This window comes from Gigantopelta aegis, chromosome 12, assembly GCF_016097555.1.
Source record: "Gigantopelta aegis isolate Gae_Host chromosome 12, Gae_host_genome, whole genome shotgun sequence".
In the NCBI taxonomy this organism is placed as follows: Eukaryota; Metazoa; Mollusca; class Gastropoda; order Neomphalida; family Peltospiridae; genus Gigantopelta; species Gigantopelta aegis.
In genome coordinates this window covers 19,006,802-19,022,516 of record NC_054710.1, presented here as the reverse complement: position 1 = coordinate 19,022,516, position 15,715 = coordinate 19,006,802, and the positions used below count along the sequence as shown (strand labels likewise).

Sequence of the window (15,715 nt, the reverse complement as noted above, 5' to 3'; positions counted from 1 at the left end):
ATACATTGGCTCCCACTGTTTGAAGGCAATGAGGGGCGGGGGGGGAGTATTGCTCCTCACTCCCCAACTCTGTAAATAATACATTGGCTCCCACTGTTTGAAGGCAATGAGGGGCTGGGGGGGGGAGCATTGCTCCTCCCTCCCCAACTCTGTAGATAATACATTGACTCCCACTGTTTGAAGGCAATTAGGGGCGGGGGTATTGCTCCTCCCTCCCCAACTGTAGATAATACATTGACTCCCACTGTTTGAAGGCAATTAGGGGCTGGGGGGAGCATTGCTCCTCCCTCCCCAACTCTGTAGATAATACATTGGCTCCCACTGTTTGAAGGCAATTAAGGGCGGGGGGGGGAGCATTGCTCCTCACTCCCCAACTCTGTAGATAATACATTGGCTCCCACTGTTTGAAGGCAATTAAGGGCGGGGGGGGAGCATTGCTCCTCCCTCCCCAACTCTGTAGATAATACATTGGCTCCCACTGTTTGAAGGCAATTAAGGGTGGGGGGGGAGCATTGCTCCTCCCTCCCCAACTCTGTAGATAATACATTGGCTCCCACTGTTTGAAGGCAATGAGGGGCGGGACGTAGCCCAGTGGTAAAGTGTTTGTCTGATGTGTGGTCAGTCTAGGATCGATCCCCAATGGATAGTTTTATTTATGGCAACACTGAATGTCAATATGCAGCCATGGTAGCTTGAATGTTTTTATGCTTAGAAAATAAGGATTTCCAGGTACAGGCATGTGATTGAAACATTTCTAAAAAAGCTGAAAATAATACATGCGTGTCGAAGGCACGTAATCCAGTGCAGAATGAAAGGAAAATGAATGAAAGGAAAACAGCGGAATTCTGCCTATTAGCGGAAGAATCACATGCCTGCAGGTAGAGAATTGTTTTTCCCACAGGTGATGTGTTCAAATACTTGGAGTCTCCTGCGGAAACCAGACATTACAAAATACCAGGAAGTAAAATAATACGGTTTTCGATTTCATACGGTTTTCGACAATTGGCGATATATAGTTTTAATTCTTCCCCAATTCCTAGAAGTGAATACGTGAACCACAACATATGTTACAATTAGGAACCATAGTGGACCATGATGAAAGAACTCTCATCCGGAAGTGGTCTTGTGTAGGGAGACCCTATTAATTACATATGGGACTCAGTCTGTTTAGGTTATTTCACCTTGTCGTAAGCACTAACTGGCGCTCGATATAACTGGATAACCCAAGTTATTAGGCACTGTAAAATATGTTTGGTTATTACACTTCTTACCATTAAATGATACATTACTACGCTATCTCGGAAGTTATGGTCAGTAACTTTGTAAACTATGAATATAGTGGTAATTTATCACATTACGTTTTCTTTACATTCCAAAATTAATTCTGATACTGCAGTTAAATATGCTTGGTCATATCGTTTGTATCTTAGAAAACCTTCCCAAAAATAAGTTTTTTTCTTTTTTTTATACATTTTTATGTGGCATCTGTATCAAAAATACATGGAATCCTGGAAGCACTTTGAGGGGTGTTTTTGATGGAATTAAAACTTGCTTAACACACCATGCATTAGCTTTAAGAATGCTTCTCAAGAAAGTGTTGTCTCGTTTCAACACAACAAAAATCTACTTGAAACAGAAAGACCCTGCAGAAAACTAGTCAGCTTAGCAGTAGACAGGAGGAAAGCCACACACACACACACAGAGTAATTTAGTGTTGCTTCAAGTAATCACTTGTGATTAACGCAAATTTTAAAGAAAACTACATAGCAAAATATATTATCAAATTTTAAAGAAAGCAGACAGACAGACAGAGAGACAGACAGACAGACAGAGAGACAGACAGACAGACACACACATACACACACACATACACACACACACATACACACATACACTTTAGACACTCCATACACACGCGGGACAGAATAACTATTTTTCAAAAACGTTTTCTAGGATTCTAATGAGATGACCATTTGTTGACTTAGTTCTAGATAAAATAACAATGATTTAAAATGATATGATATGCTGTGTATTTCAAAGAGGAATAACCAGTTTATAACAATTCTAATTTAAGTGATGGAAACATGCTTGATAAGAAATATTTACTCACACGAGCTGCACTTGTTAACCGTGTGACAATGATGCGCTATCATTTTCACAATCATCAATTTCAACAACTATGAAGTGATGTTTATGTTGCTAATGTCTAAATATAAAACAAAATCAAGTTGAGTAAGAAACCAAACAAAAGTGGTAGATGGACCCAAATTGAGCTTATATAATAAAAGTAGGGGGAAACATTCAAATGTGGCAGGGGTAGCATTAAGGATTTTTTTTCTCCGGAGACCATTTTTTTCCAGTGGACTCATTTGCTCCTGAATTGGCTCATTTCCATGAGTCCATTCTCAAAATCCATGAGTCCATATTTTTTGTCAGAAATAACAGCTTAAGAACACGTTTTCATAGCTTCAGTCAAGACAGACAACATCAGTTGTATTTAACAGTTGTGTAGTAAACAAAATTGATTCCATCATGTACCAGTTGACATGAAAAAATCATAAAAGAAAATTTACTGTCTGAACTGGGGTTCGATCCAGCAACCCACGACACCTCCTAACTCAGCAAACGAAGAAAGGAAGGAAATGTTTTTATTTAACGACGCACTCAACACATTTTATTTACAGTTATATGACATCAGACATATGGTTAAGAACCACACAGATATTGAGAGAGGAAACCCGCTGTCGCCACTTCAAGGACTATTTTCGATTAGCAGCAAGGGATATTTTATATGCACCATCCCACAGACAGGGTAGTACATACCATGGACTTTGATGTACCAGTCGTGTTGCACTGGCTGGAACGAGAAACAGCCTAATGGGCCCACAGACAAGGATCGATCCCAGACCGACTGCGCATCAAGCAAGCGCTTTACCACACTGCTACGTCCAGCAATTCAGCAAATGAACCTTGCTCCAGATCCCTTCACACCTGCTTGGAAGTCAATACTCAAAATGTCTGAGTAATGACCTGGGAGCGTGGTAATGGTTTTTCCTGTAAATGGATATATGACTGGCACACAGGTGCATAATTATTATAGTTTGACTAGTTATGGTATTGTAACGGAAACTTTTTGCCTACGTTTCAGTTAAGTGAGAAATTTCTTTTCTTTGGGACTACGTTGGTCAGTTTTCTGATTTTAGATGGGAAAGTCTACTTAACCTTCTGATACTGCAGGCGAGATATCTCACCCGATATTGCCCGAAATGTGGTCAATAATTGTTTTATTACATAATGTCATCCATAAGACTCGTACATTCCTGCTTTGTTTATCAGAATCGAAATATGCTAACGCTTATAATTTCCCGAAATGTGTTAAAACATGGGATTTAGTGACATCACATAATCCTATGACGTTGTATGACATGCAGATTAATAGGGAAATAAACAGTTGAAACATTACCAAGACAAAAATCAAATTCGAATCAAATGTTTCTGTCGTATTTGCGGAATTAAACTCAGTATTGACTAAAGATGTTATCTTTTTGTTGAAGGACAGCAAAGAGTTTTGTCACAAGTTTGTGCTTGTTTACATTAGAAAGAAAGAAAGAAATGTTTTATTTAACGACGCACTCAACACATTTTATTTACGGTTATATGGCGTCAGACATATGGTTAAGGACCACACAGATTTTGAGAGGAAACCTGCTGTAGCCACTACATGGGCTACTCTTCCGATTAGCAGCAAGGGATCTTTTATTTGCACTTCCCACAGGCAGGATAGCACAAACCATGGCCTTTGTTGAACTAGTTATGGATCACTGGTCGGTGCAAGTGGTTTACACCTACCCATTGAGCCTTGCGGAGCACTCACTCAGGTTTTGGAGTCGGTATCTGGATTAAAAATCCCATGCCTCGACTGGGATCCGAACCCAGTACCTACCGGCCTGTAGACCGATGGCCTACCACGACGCCGGTTTTGTTTACATTAGAATTAGCAGTTGCCTTGCATTATGTAACCTACTCATTAATTGGATGTAATTATGTCTCATCTTTATTTTCATTTGTCAGGGCATTATCACTTTTGATGGACCAGTGGGACCGTCTCTCAGGGAAATATCATTATTTACGGAAGGTCATGTGACTGGTTTTGGACCAATAAGAATACAGATATATTTTCATTGTTGACATTAAGCAATAATGTGCATTATATATCGTTGAATATGCATTGTTTTTGTTTGTAATAAATTTAGGGTACTTACAAATTAGTGCTATTATTAACTTGACATTATTTGTCATGTGTGGTGTTTGCTACTATAATGTGACACTATTTGCAATATTCTTGGAATGGCTATTTTTATTTTGACATTATTTAGAATATTCCTAGTTTATTAGTTTTTGAATATTCCTATTTTACCAAACTTTTAATCACTTATGACTTGATTACCACAATTGGTTTATACAACATTAAATTACTCACCAGAATGCTTTTCTTTGAACTCTCTTTTGAATATCTGTGCTTGATGTGAGCTGTTATTTCTTTGCTTAAATGATGAAACATACGTATGTTCTCACAAAGAACCCGTATGACCATTGTTGTCATTTCAGATCTCAAATCCACTTCCTCCATATTGGTGGGCAAGTATGAAGTCAGTGGAATGTTGAGAATGTCTTGTGGCAATGGCTTGTCATATGAAAGAAAGAAAGAAATGTTTTATTTAACAATGCACTCAACACATTTTATTTACGGTTATATGGCATAAGACATATGGTTAAGGACCACACAGATTGAGAGAGGAAACCCACTGTTGCCACTTCATGGGCTACTCTTTTCAATTAGCAGCAAGGGATCTTGTCATATGAGAGACGCAGCGTGGGCACTCTGTCTAAAGCTGCACAACCTTGTACCATGGTGTACATCTTGTTGTGCTTGTCTCTCGTTTGATGTCTTGTCGTCACTTTTTGATTTACATTGTCGAAACACAAGGAATAAGCAATTGCACCTGTAGTCCAAGAGAATGTCAACAAAAGTAAAACATATATACGAGTGATGCCATTACAAGCCATATATCCCAGGACAATTCATATTAAAGGCCAGTCATTACTCGATATGTATTGTATTAGAGAAAATCATGTTATATACATAAAAAACACAGAATAATATTCCACACAATTTTATCTTATGATAATAATCTTATGATAATAAGAAATAAAGCATGTTGATGTTTTGAATGAAAAGCATTTTGAGATAAACGTTTTAAAGGAAGTTGGTATTTTCACATCATGTAATAATTATGATTTGATTTTGATACTGAAAAGAAATGAAAGAAAAAACCAAACACAAATTACTAAATTGTATGCCTAAAAATTACAATTGTACGACAACAATTAATACATTGCTGCAGCAAACAATTAATCTCCGAGTTTTTCAACTTATAACAACTAGTAATATATTTATTAAAGTAATATATGTATCCAGGGTTTCTGCCAGAGGGTAAAACAGGTATTGCGTCATACCCAGATTTGTTTGCTTTTTTTTTTTTTTTTTAAAGTTAACCTTTTAACAAAATTAATTACTCTTATCATTAATGTATGATTTTCTTAACCCTAACCCTAAACTGAATCAATTTTTTTTCTCGGGGAGACCCCAAAACCCCCTGTTGACTGTGGTTGCATTCAATTCCATAGCACCATACCCATAACTTTTTTTCTGGCAGAAACACTGGTATTATTCAACAAAGAATATACTGCTACATATGATCAAATATTCAAGGAATTGTATTTCATGAAGTTCCGAAAAGTTGTATGTAAAGAAACAACTATTCCCAAAACTATCTTAAAGGTACATCATCTTTATTTACAAATGTCAACATTGATGTCATATTATTTGGGAATGTTTTTAATTCTCAGATCATTATAATACCTTTATAATCCTTGTTCACCGGTGTGTCACTGCCTCCGTCACTAGCATCTGGAGAATCAATGCAAGGGGGTGAACCTTGCAATGGGGATGCTGGTAATGAATATTCCATCAATTCATCATTGCCATTTTCGTGTTCTTGGCAATTTCCCACTGTCATGTTAATGGAAAATAGACTGGAATAAAAAGGACAATGAGTACCTACATGTATATGACTATTTGTTAGAGAAAATACTTAATACATGCACTGCAAAGCATTACTTATTTTTATATGTCAATAATAAGTGCACATGACAATTGTATAACATTATTATGTATTCCATAATGCATATAAAAAACAAGTGAATTTACAAAACATTTTCTACATGGGATAATATCCCCTTGACCCACAAAGCATTTTTCCACAATTTGGCTGCTCCGTTCATGTCAAAGTATTCTGTCAACATTGCTATAATATCACAGACATAAAACTAGAAAAGACTGTTTACCAATATAAAGTGACGACATAAGATGTGATTTTCCCTAATTTTACATTCATCAGGAACAGCTACGGCTGCAACAATGGGATGGCTTTAAATTATAAAGAAATCAATGGAAATTACCACCAATTGGACATTCTTCATATGGGATAGTTGACTGTGATGATGCATCGAAAAACACCAGACTGTCTGTGACTGTTGACTTCCATTTCATGACAGTTGTATCATATGTTCTTCTGATACGATCTAAAGATGATCTACTGCCAACCATGCCTGTACTTAGACCAAGATAATTGAATACACCTGTAACAAATTAAATGAACAATACACACTGCAATAGTCCATAGTTCAGTATTAAGTATTAAATAGTAGATGTTCAACTTGGATGACAAATAATAATAGAAATTAAGGTATTTTTATTTGAAAATCTGTAGTTGTTCACAATAGGACAAACAATGATAATTTTGAAACAGACTATAGCTAAAATAGGCCATGCTGTAAGTGCAAACTTCAAAGTATGTGCAGCCATCTTGTACTGTGTCACTTGGAGGGAAATTCAAAGTATGCTTAGATGTTTACGTTAACAGATAAAATAAAACATTTATTTCATTTATAGATTCATAAATTGCAAAAAGGAATGTATTGAAGCTTCTATGTAAACTTGTTTAAGTTAATATACAAGGTTGATCATTACAGCATTGACAGACAGTGTTGACAGGTGAAACAAAAACACGTTGATCGAGGCTGGCAAAAGTATACTTTTAGTACATTAAAAATTGTTATCTATCAGTTTTATACATATATTCACAATCAAGATGTGTTGTTTTAACCATTGTTTTATGAATAAAATCAACGTTGTTTGTTTGTTTACAAACATACCCCAACACTTCTTTCAAGATGTAATGTAACGCAACTAACCTGCGCAGACTAAGGTGACATGACTGTATCTGTGTGGTCCTTAACCATATGTTTGATGCCATATATAATGTAAATAAAATGTGTTGAGTGCATTGTTAAATAAAACATTTCTTCTCTTCTTTTTTTACATCATATAGCCTATGCCTTTTATTGATGTCTAATAGTATCGTACTGTCATATAAATTTGAGCATCATGTTTTCGAACAGCTCATTTACACGCGATTTTCCACGTGCATACTGAAGTTGTGACGTTAACAAACATCGCAGATTGACAAGAGGTTCGCTACAAAACTGTTGCGTATAAAACTTCCTTGCAATTAATTTATTGAAAAATAATGTTAATGAATCACTGTCCAAGTTTTGGGTACATACCATCATGTAAATACAAACATAGCACTTTACTGCATCAGCTATATCTGCACTCGATATGTGCCGTCTGCTTTGTTTATATCAACATTTGAGTCTTGTATATCCTCAATAATAATGTCTGGCCTGCTAGTACCAACACTGACGTCACACATTACTGGAGTGTTCTGTATTTCAACTGTACATGACTGTACAGACTGAGAAGGCACCTGTGACTGGATGCCATCTTCATCCAGACTCGATTCATTACCAGCTGGTTTGGCATATCTGAAAATACAAGAAACTTATTACCGGTACTATTACAAATAAAATAGTACAGATAACATACCATATTTTTTAATATATTACTTCACTAGAAGTGTACCATAGATGTTGATTTAAATACTACAACTGTATACATGTACATAAAGATTATGTGAACATTTCTACCTAGTGTTTATTCATTATTATAAACTCGTGCATAATGAGAATCGCCAATTAGCTAAGCCCCCCCCCACCCCCACCCCCACCCAAAAACAAAATATTTCCCAACCAATCCCAACCTTTTTCTTTCTAAAAGTACATAAATACATGAACATGTAACAAAAAAAGAAAGGTTTTATTTAATGACACACTCAACACATTTTATTTACGGTTATATGACATTAGACATATGGTTAAGGACCAAACAGATATTGAGAGAGGAAACCCGCTGTCGCCACTTCATGGGCTGCTCTTTCCAATTAGCAGCAAGGGATTTTTTATATGCACCACCCCACAGACAGGGTAGTACATACCACGGCCTTTAATATACCAGACGTGTTGCACTGGCTGGAACGAGAAATGGCTTACCCATGCATTATCTCTACTTGGCATTTGGTTGGCCCAATTGTGGCACCATCAGAATCAGTTGTGGGGCTCCTCTCCAATCTTCGAGATCTGACTGTTGGTCGTTTAGGTGGGTCAGCTATCTGCGCTAAATTTTCAGTGGGTATCTTTTTCTCAAAAAAGTTAGGTCCGACACCATTTTTGAAATGCCAAATGGTCAGAACACACTCGCGTATACGCTGTTGGTTTCCAGTATTTCCGGCTTATAGCTATAATCCAGGCCCTTCTAGATTCTTTTTCTTTTGGCAGTTTGTGCAAAGTAACTTTTTTGTTAAATTTGCCGATCTTACCCCAAAAATTATTACAATTTGTCATGCAACAATAATATTTCCCACAGGCACTTGACACAGATTAGTATACATGAATAAAATTCAAAATTTGTTGTATATCGGTAAATTTGATATAATTCCCCAATATTTTGCTCATACTCTTTTATATAGTAGGGATCGCAATTTTTGGTAGGCCCTATATGTCAATACACGTTCAGTGGCAATAAATTTGTCATGTATGAAGAGAGTATAAGCAAAATATTGGGGAATTTTTGTTTGCTACAATCAGGTCAGAGAGTTTAACGTGCACATTCAGAACACTGTTGTAGTGCACGCCTGTCCTGGGCGCAGATGTCGGCCTCAGCCGGTTCCTCCGTCCAGGACAGGAAAGTGGTGAGGATGGTGAAGGGGGGACCACCTGCACTGTCAGGTGCAAGCTAGGGAGCACCTGCAGTCCGACCGTGATCGGTAACAGGCGGAGGGGTGGTTTGGTGCTATGGAATTTTGAGTCCCGAAGTATGAGTCCAAAGAGAAATGGTGCGCATTTATGAGAAGGAAATTAGGCGCATTTTTGAACGGTCTGCCGGTATAGTAAAGAAGGGAGCTACGTATACAGTTTTAGAATTTATTAAGCCGAGAGTAGCTCGTTAAGGGGACCTAGATGGCGTTGAAATGTCTCCCTAGGTTGCCCATAGGGCCCTTAAAAGGGCATGAACTGTTCAGCTCATGGCATGACAACCCAGGGGAGACTCGCTAGCAATTGTGTATGTATTGCTAAAATTGGAATTGGAAAATGGTTTAACGTGCACATTCAGAGCAAGCTGTTGTAGCGCACGCCTGTCCTGGGCAAAAGTACCGGCCTCAGCCGGTTCCTCCGTCCAGTACAGGAAAGGGTTGGGGTGGGTGAAGGAGGGACCGCCTGCACTGGCAGGTGCAAGGGAGCACCAGCAGTCCAACCGTAGTCGGTAACAGGCGGGGGTTGGTATGGTGCTATGTAATTTGGAATGTCCCATAGGATTAAGCCAAAGGGAAATGAGTGCGCATTTTGATGAAGGAAGTTTTGGCGCAATTTTGATGGTCGTTCTAAAAATAAACGGTAATTGCTACAATTCAATTCAATTCAATTTATTGGATATTACCAAACAAGCTGGTGACGGTGTCAGCAAACAGATAAAAAAAAAAAACATACATCAATAACCACAACAACAATTAATAATAATAACAATATCAATGCACATGCCAGACGGAGAAACAAAATTTGTATTATATTTGCTACACGAGGTATATGCCTCACCTCGTAGCACTAAATAGAAGACCGTGTCGATGTGAGCGCAACGTTATCGTATATAGGCCTATAGTTTGACCAGAAGCAAATTTTTGGTGTTTTTTCTCAATATATTTTTTTTTATATATATAACATACCCATTAGTCCTGGTACCATTCCAAATTAGAAAAATTAACAACTTTTATATCCATGTCTTGTCCGTATGTACGAGTTTGTTATTATTATTATTTTTTTAATGATCTTAAAGTTACAGTCTCTGGTACAAATTTGAAATAAAAGCTCAAATGCACTTTTGAAAAAAACCTCTGTGTGTTCACTATGAACGGTACGGAAGCGTATTAGTGCCATCACACACAATAAAATAATTCTATTTGCCTACATTTAAACTTGGAAAAATCAACTTTAATTAAAGTTGATTTTTCCAATATTAAATGTAGGCAAATAGAATTATTTTATTGCGTTACATGACACTAATAGCCTACGTTTCCGTACTACGTATATATATATATATATATATATATACATGTAAACTTACAACAACACTTTCAATTCTGTCTTAGGTCTATTAAGGAAGAAACCAGCGAACATGTCGAGTCAGAATGAATGAATGTTTAATGACACCCCAGCACGACTATTGGGTGTCAAACTATGGTAATGCAAATAAATAAAGTGATGATCAACATTAATATAAAAATTCAAAATTTAAATAAAAACAGTGTAAAGAACTGTGCAAAAATACGAACACCACAGATAGACACTGACTTTTACTCAAAATGTCAAGTGTATCATGTGTGCTGTATTGGCCATTCTCAAAGAGAATGTTACACCCTTGCACCACGGTGAGATTACAGCACGCGCATGGGGTTCTCAAAGAGAATGTTACACCCCTGCACCACGGTGAGGTTACAGCACGCGCAGGGGATATCGAGTCGGAGTCAGACACCGAATACTTACCTTTTTACTCAGTTGTTGAATGCGGTTCGCAGAAGACCAAACCGAAACTTGTGGATCGAGACGGATTTTCATACGTTCATAAAGTAATTACATTATAATAACATAACGTTTTCTTCTTTCTTACATTATTATGACTCTTTCTGGTTGTTTTCTTGTGGGTAATTAATTACAAATATTAAAACGACCAGAAACATTGAATATACAGAAACTGTAAGAAGCCCAAACTAGATTTTGTCTATTACAAATATTGGAACGCTCAGAAACACGTTTAATATACAGCCACTAATATTTTATGCAGAAAAATATATTTGATATGTAATTACATTCGTTAAAAAGTCTCTGTTATACAGTCGATAACATCTTAAAATTGCAGCAAAACCCAGAAATGTCCCTTTAAAGATATTTCAAATATCATATAGTAATTACTACAGTGCAGACATCCGTTCTATGGCGATGCATGCACGTTTGCCATGGTGGGTAAACAAACTGAATATATATCAGAACACTTGCAATCGTACGAAAACAAAAGAAACGGATCCACAATTCTCTTCTTTTCGTATGTTTTCGCATGCAACATTTCACTAAATAATATTTGGCTACCAGTAATCTGTGACACATTCATGACATTAATATACCTACCGATCTTGTTTTATTCAAGTAAGTTAAACTATAAACTGAGAGTGAGTAAAAAGTAAAGTTTGTTTTATTTAACGACGCCACTAGAGCACATTGATTTTTTTATCTTATCATCGGCTATTGGACGTCAAACATATGGTCATTCTGACAGTTTTTAGAGGAAACCCGCTGTCGCCACATAGGCTACTCTTTTTACGACAGGCAGCAAGGGATCTTTTATTTGCACTTCCCACAGGCAGGATAGTACAAATCATGGCCTTTGTTGAACCAGTTATGGATCACTGGTCGGTGCAAGTGGTTTACACCTACCCATTGAGCCTTGCGAAGCACTCACTCAGGGTTTGGAGTCTGTATCTGGATTAAAAATCCCATGCCTCGACTGGGATCCGAACCCAGTACCTACCAGCCTGTAGACCGATGGCCTAACCACGACGCCACCGAGGCCGGTCTGAGAGTGAGAGTTCATTGATCACGGTCCACTATAGTATAGGTTTGACTATACCAAATAAAATCCCATAGGTGACTATGTTAACGTTTGTGTTTAAAAACACTATATGCAATATATTATCCAAACTATGACCTATAAATATCAGTAATACAACCCCTTCCTCAAAGTATTAACTGCAGAAAATGGTACCTTTCATGGCTCATTTTCGGTATAAGGGTCATTCTACAGAAAGTGTCACTTTTATGTCCCTGCACAATTTCTTTTTTATTTATATATACAAAACTAAATTTGTTGTCTTTAACGATACCTTATTAATAATATCATCCAGCATTTTTTTCTCTCTGGTAATCAGCTTTCATAATGGCACTTTGGGTAAAATAAATGTGTTGTTGGAATGTAAAGAGTATATCTTCAACGTCCCTAACTGCGTTATGCTTGGTTCGCGCAATTATCATCCGATTTGTTGTCGTCTGCTTGTCGTTCATTTGTGAGGGGTTTTTTCAGTTAGTGAAGATTTCCATTAACAATAAAGTTCAGACAAGTATCTAAATACAAAACATTTACAAACCCCTAAAACCATCAAGTTTACTATAGTCCGTCCCATCCTTCTACAAGTGTTTTTTTGTTAATAAACTCAGTGTGGTTTGACGTTAATCTTACTAAAATTAGCTCCACTATTACATGTGGATCTAACAGCAGCCCGTTGGAGCTCATGTCCAGTTGACTTTTCATTCGACCTTACTTGCAAAATCATGCCAGTGATTTGAAAAGAATTGGAAAACATTCGGGATTATGCCGAGGGTATACGAAATGATTCGGGTGAATTACGAAGTATGCCGGAAACTAATTGCAATATACAATTATTACTGCCCTTTCCCCCCTGTTTTTTTCAATGTTGAAAGAGACCAACAAGTTCGCCTATTGCATACATAAATAGTCTCGCCCGATATTTATAGAATTTGTATGCTCCCGAATAACGCTATAAAAGGCAAAGTGTAATTGGTCGATATTTAAATTGTTATTTATAGATGAAATGTCACCTGGACATGGGAGTACACGCAATGCTGTTAGATCTACGGGTAGACCCAGTAGAGCTAATTTTAATCAGATTGGTTTGACGTAAGAAGATAAGTAAAGGTGTTTTGGAAATAAATAAATATTATTTGTGTCCAATTTACAAAACAATCGGCTGAGAAATAAATAACATGTAGTAAATTTCATAATATAAAAAAGCATTCCCCGTGGAACCGACTAAAGCCCCGTTCACAATGTCAAGGATCGTCTGGCCGGATCCACGACGGATAAAATCCTCACGGATGACCCCGGATAGTTGTCTATCCGCGGTTCTCTACAGATGCACCACAGTTTAACTATGGTTTTCGACGGATAAAGCAAGGATTATTAAGGATAGGGGTTAGTTGACAACGGGGAGCACTACGGGTCGCTACGGACCGCTAAGGGTCGGTACAGTTTAGTACGGACCACAACGGATTGTCACGAATGCAGACTTTCGTTTTTGAAAAGCCCAGGAGTGCTAAAAATTGCATTCCTCAAAATGCCTACGAGAGGTGGAAATCACACTCCTCAAAATGCAGAGGGAAAAATCGCACCCCTCAAAATAATCAGAATTAGAGGCAATTGCACCAATGAACATGATTAAGTTGGAAGAGTAATGATTTCTAAATTAAATATCTTAAGAGTTAATGTTTTGTGTTTTCAAAATAAATATCCTAATTTAACTAACATGATGGTTGTTCTCAAAGATGAAGGAATGGACCAATGTAGTATTACACAAGAAAAAGAAACACCATGAACACAACATTTATCGATTTCTTATGTATTATATGCATATCATGTTGCACTAAAATTCTGAATCATGATAACTGGTTGACTATTTATGAATAAAGAATTGAAACTGGTTTGTTTGTGCTTATTTAATTTTAAAATATACATGCTTTACGCTCGGTAAATTCGAATTACTGAGTTGAAATTAAATCGGTGTATGTTTCTTTCAGGTGCCCGTCAGCCAATCACATGTACTAGAAATCCGACTCTACCAAGGTCAATGTCCTTGGCTTTAAATCACGTGGCAGTATCGTGAAACAGAAAGTAGAAATGTCTGCGAGTACGTCGCTATGCTATGCTATTAATGAAAACAAAATCTGCTTTACTAAATTAGTTTTGCATATCAGGCTCGTCGCACTGAGGGGAAGCTGTGAAGTGGTATCTAAAAGCTGCATTCCATGCATCTACCATTCTGTCATTGTCTATTATTTCCATGTCTTCTTTGTCTTTGGGGGCGAGGCGTAGCCCAGTGGTACAGCGCTCGCTTGATGCGCGGTCGGTTTGGGATCGATCCCCGTCAGTAGGCCCATTGCGCTATTTCTCGTTCCAGCCAGTGCACCACGACTGGTATATCAAAGGTCGTGGTATGTACTACCCTGTCTGGGATGGTGCATATAAAAGATCCCTTGCTGCTAATCGAAAAGAGTAGCCCATGAAGTGGCGACAGCGGGTTTCCTCTGTCAATATCTGTGTGGTCCTTAACCATATGTTTGACGCCATATAACCGTAAATAAAATGTGTTGAGTGCGTCGTTAAATAAAACATTTCTTTCTTTCTTTCTTTCTTTCTTTGTCTTTGCACTGTTGTTCTTTCATTTCAGATGCAGTACATGTACTCTTAATGGGAATAGCAGGTGGACTGGCTGTGACGCATCTTCGCAATCTGGAGTGGAGATGGTGGCTAAAGTGGAACTCGACTTCGTGACCAAGGCAAACTCCTCTATATACATCCGGACTACAGATCGCAACTTTCTAGTCTCCGATTCTGGACTTTACCCTTTTGTCGAAGGTGTATGTCCCTTCTTGAACTGTGTCTTTGGACTTGTATTACCTTCCATGGATGTGACTTGTGGTGTATAAAACAGTGAAATACTTATTGTGGTCAGGTCAGGTCATTGGGCTTTACGTGCACATTCAGAGCAAGCTGTTGTAACGCACGCCTGTCCTGGGCACAAGAGCCGGCTCTTCCGTCCAGGACAGGAAAGGTGGGGGTGGGTAGGAGGAGGGACCGGCTGCCCTGGTGATATGGAATTTTGAAGGAGCAAAGAATAATACCAAAGAGAAAAAGTGCGCAATTTTGGATTAGGGAAGTTTGGCGCAATTCTGCACGGTCGATCGAAAGAGAAAGATCAGGAGCTACCTATAGATTTTGAAATTAGTGAGTCGAGAGTAGCTCGTTAATTAGACCTATTTGATGCTGGAGTGCCTCCCTAGGTTGCCCGCAGGGCCCTTAAAAAGGGTCTGACCGCTTCTGGTCGTGGCATGACAACCCAGGGGAGACTCGTGGAATTGTATATATGCCGGTAAGTAGGGCGCCTTTCTTGCTCTTCCGGGGTTCGTGTTGATCCTGTCGTCTTGAAGGCGTCCTCCTCTTCAGTATCACCAACTGCCCAAAAAGTCCACCAGCAGCAAATATTTGGGACTGGGGTAGGGGAAGACGGTATTCTTTTGTCCATCTCCCACTAGGTGCACTACAATTGTGTACTCGGAGCCCGTTTTCTTTTGCACC

The 15,715-nt window shown here is 38.1% G+C and overlaps 1 protein-coding gene and 1 long non-coding RNA gene across 3 annotated transcripts in view; one reads left to right on the top strand and one right to left on the bottom strand.

Annotated features, from left to right (window-relative positions):
• The window catches only part of LOC121385795, a 29,950-nt gene extending 25,487 nt beyond the window's left edge, over positions 1-4,463 (top strand). For both annotated transcript variants that reach the window (XM_041516584.1, XM_041516582.1), the window contains one exon: positions 4,072-4,463. In XM_041516584.1, coding sequence (XP_041372518.1) covers positions 4,072-4,188 — 117 coding nt within the window. In that variant the 3' untranslated portion in view covers positions 4,189-4,463. The remainder of the gene's footprint in view (positions 1-4,071) is intronic.
• LOC121385796 lies at positions 1,511-6,697 on the bottom strand. Its single transcript, XR_005959584.1, has 4 exons — positions 6,523-6,697; positions 5,924-6,096; positions 4,481-4,684; positions 1,511-2,206 (listed from the first exon to the last, which is right to left on the bottom strand). It is a non-coding gene; the product is annotated as an uncharacterized LOC121385796 (long non-coding RNA).
• Between the last annotated feature and the right edge of the window lie 9,018 nt (positions 6,698-15,715).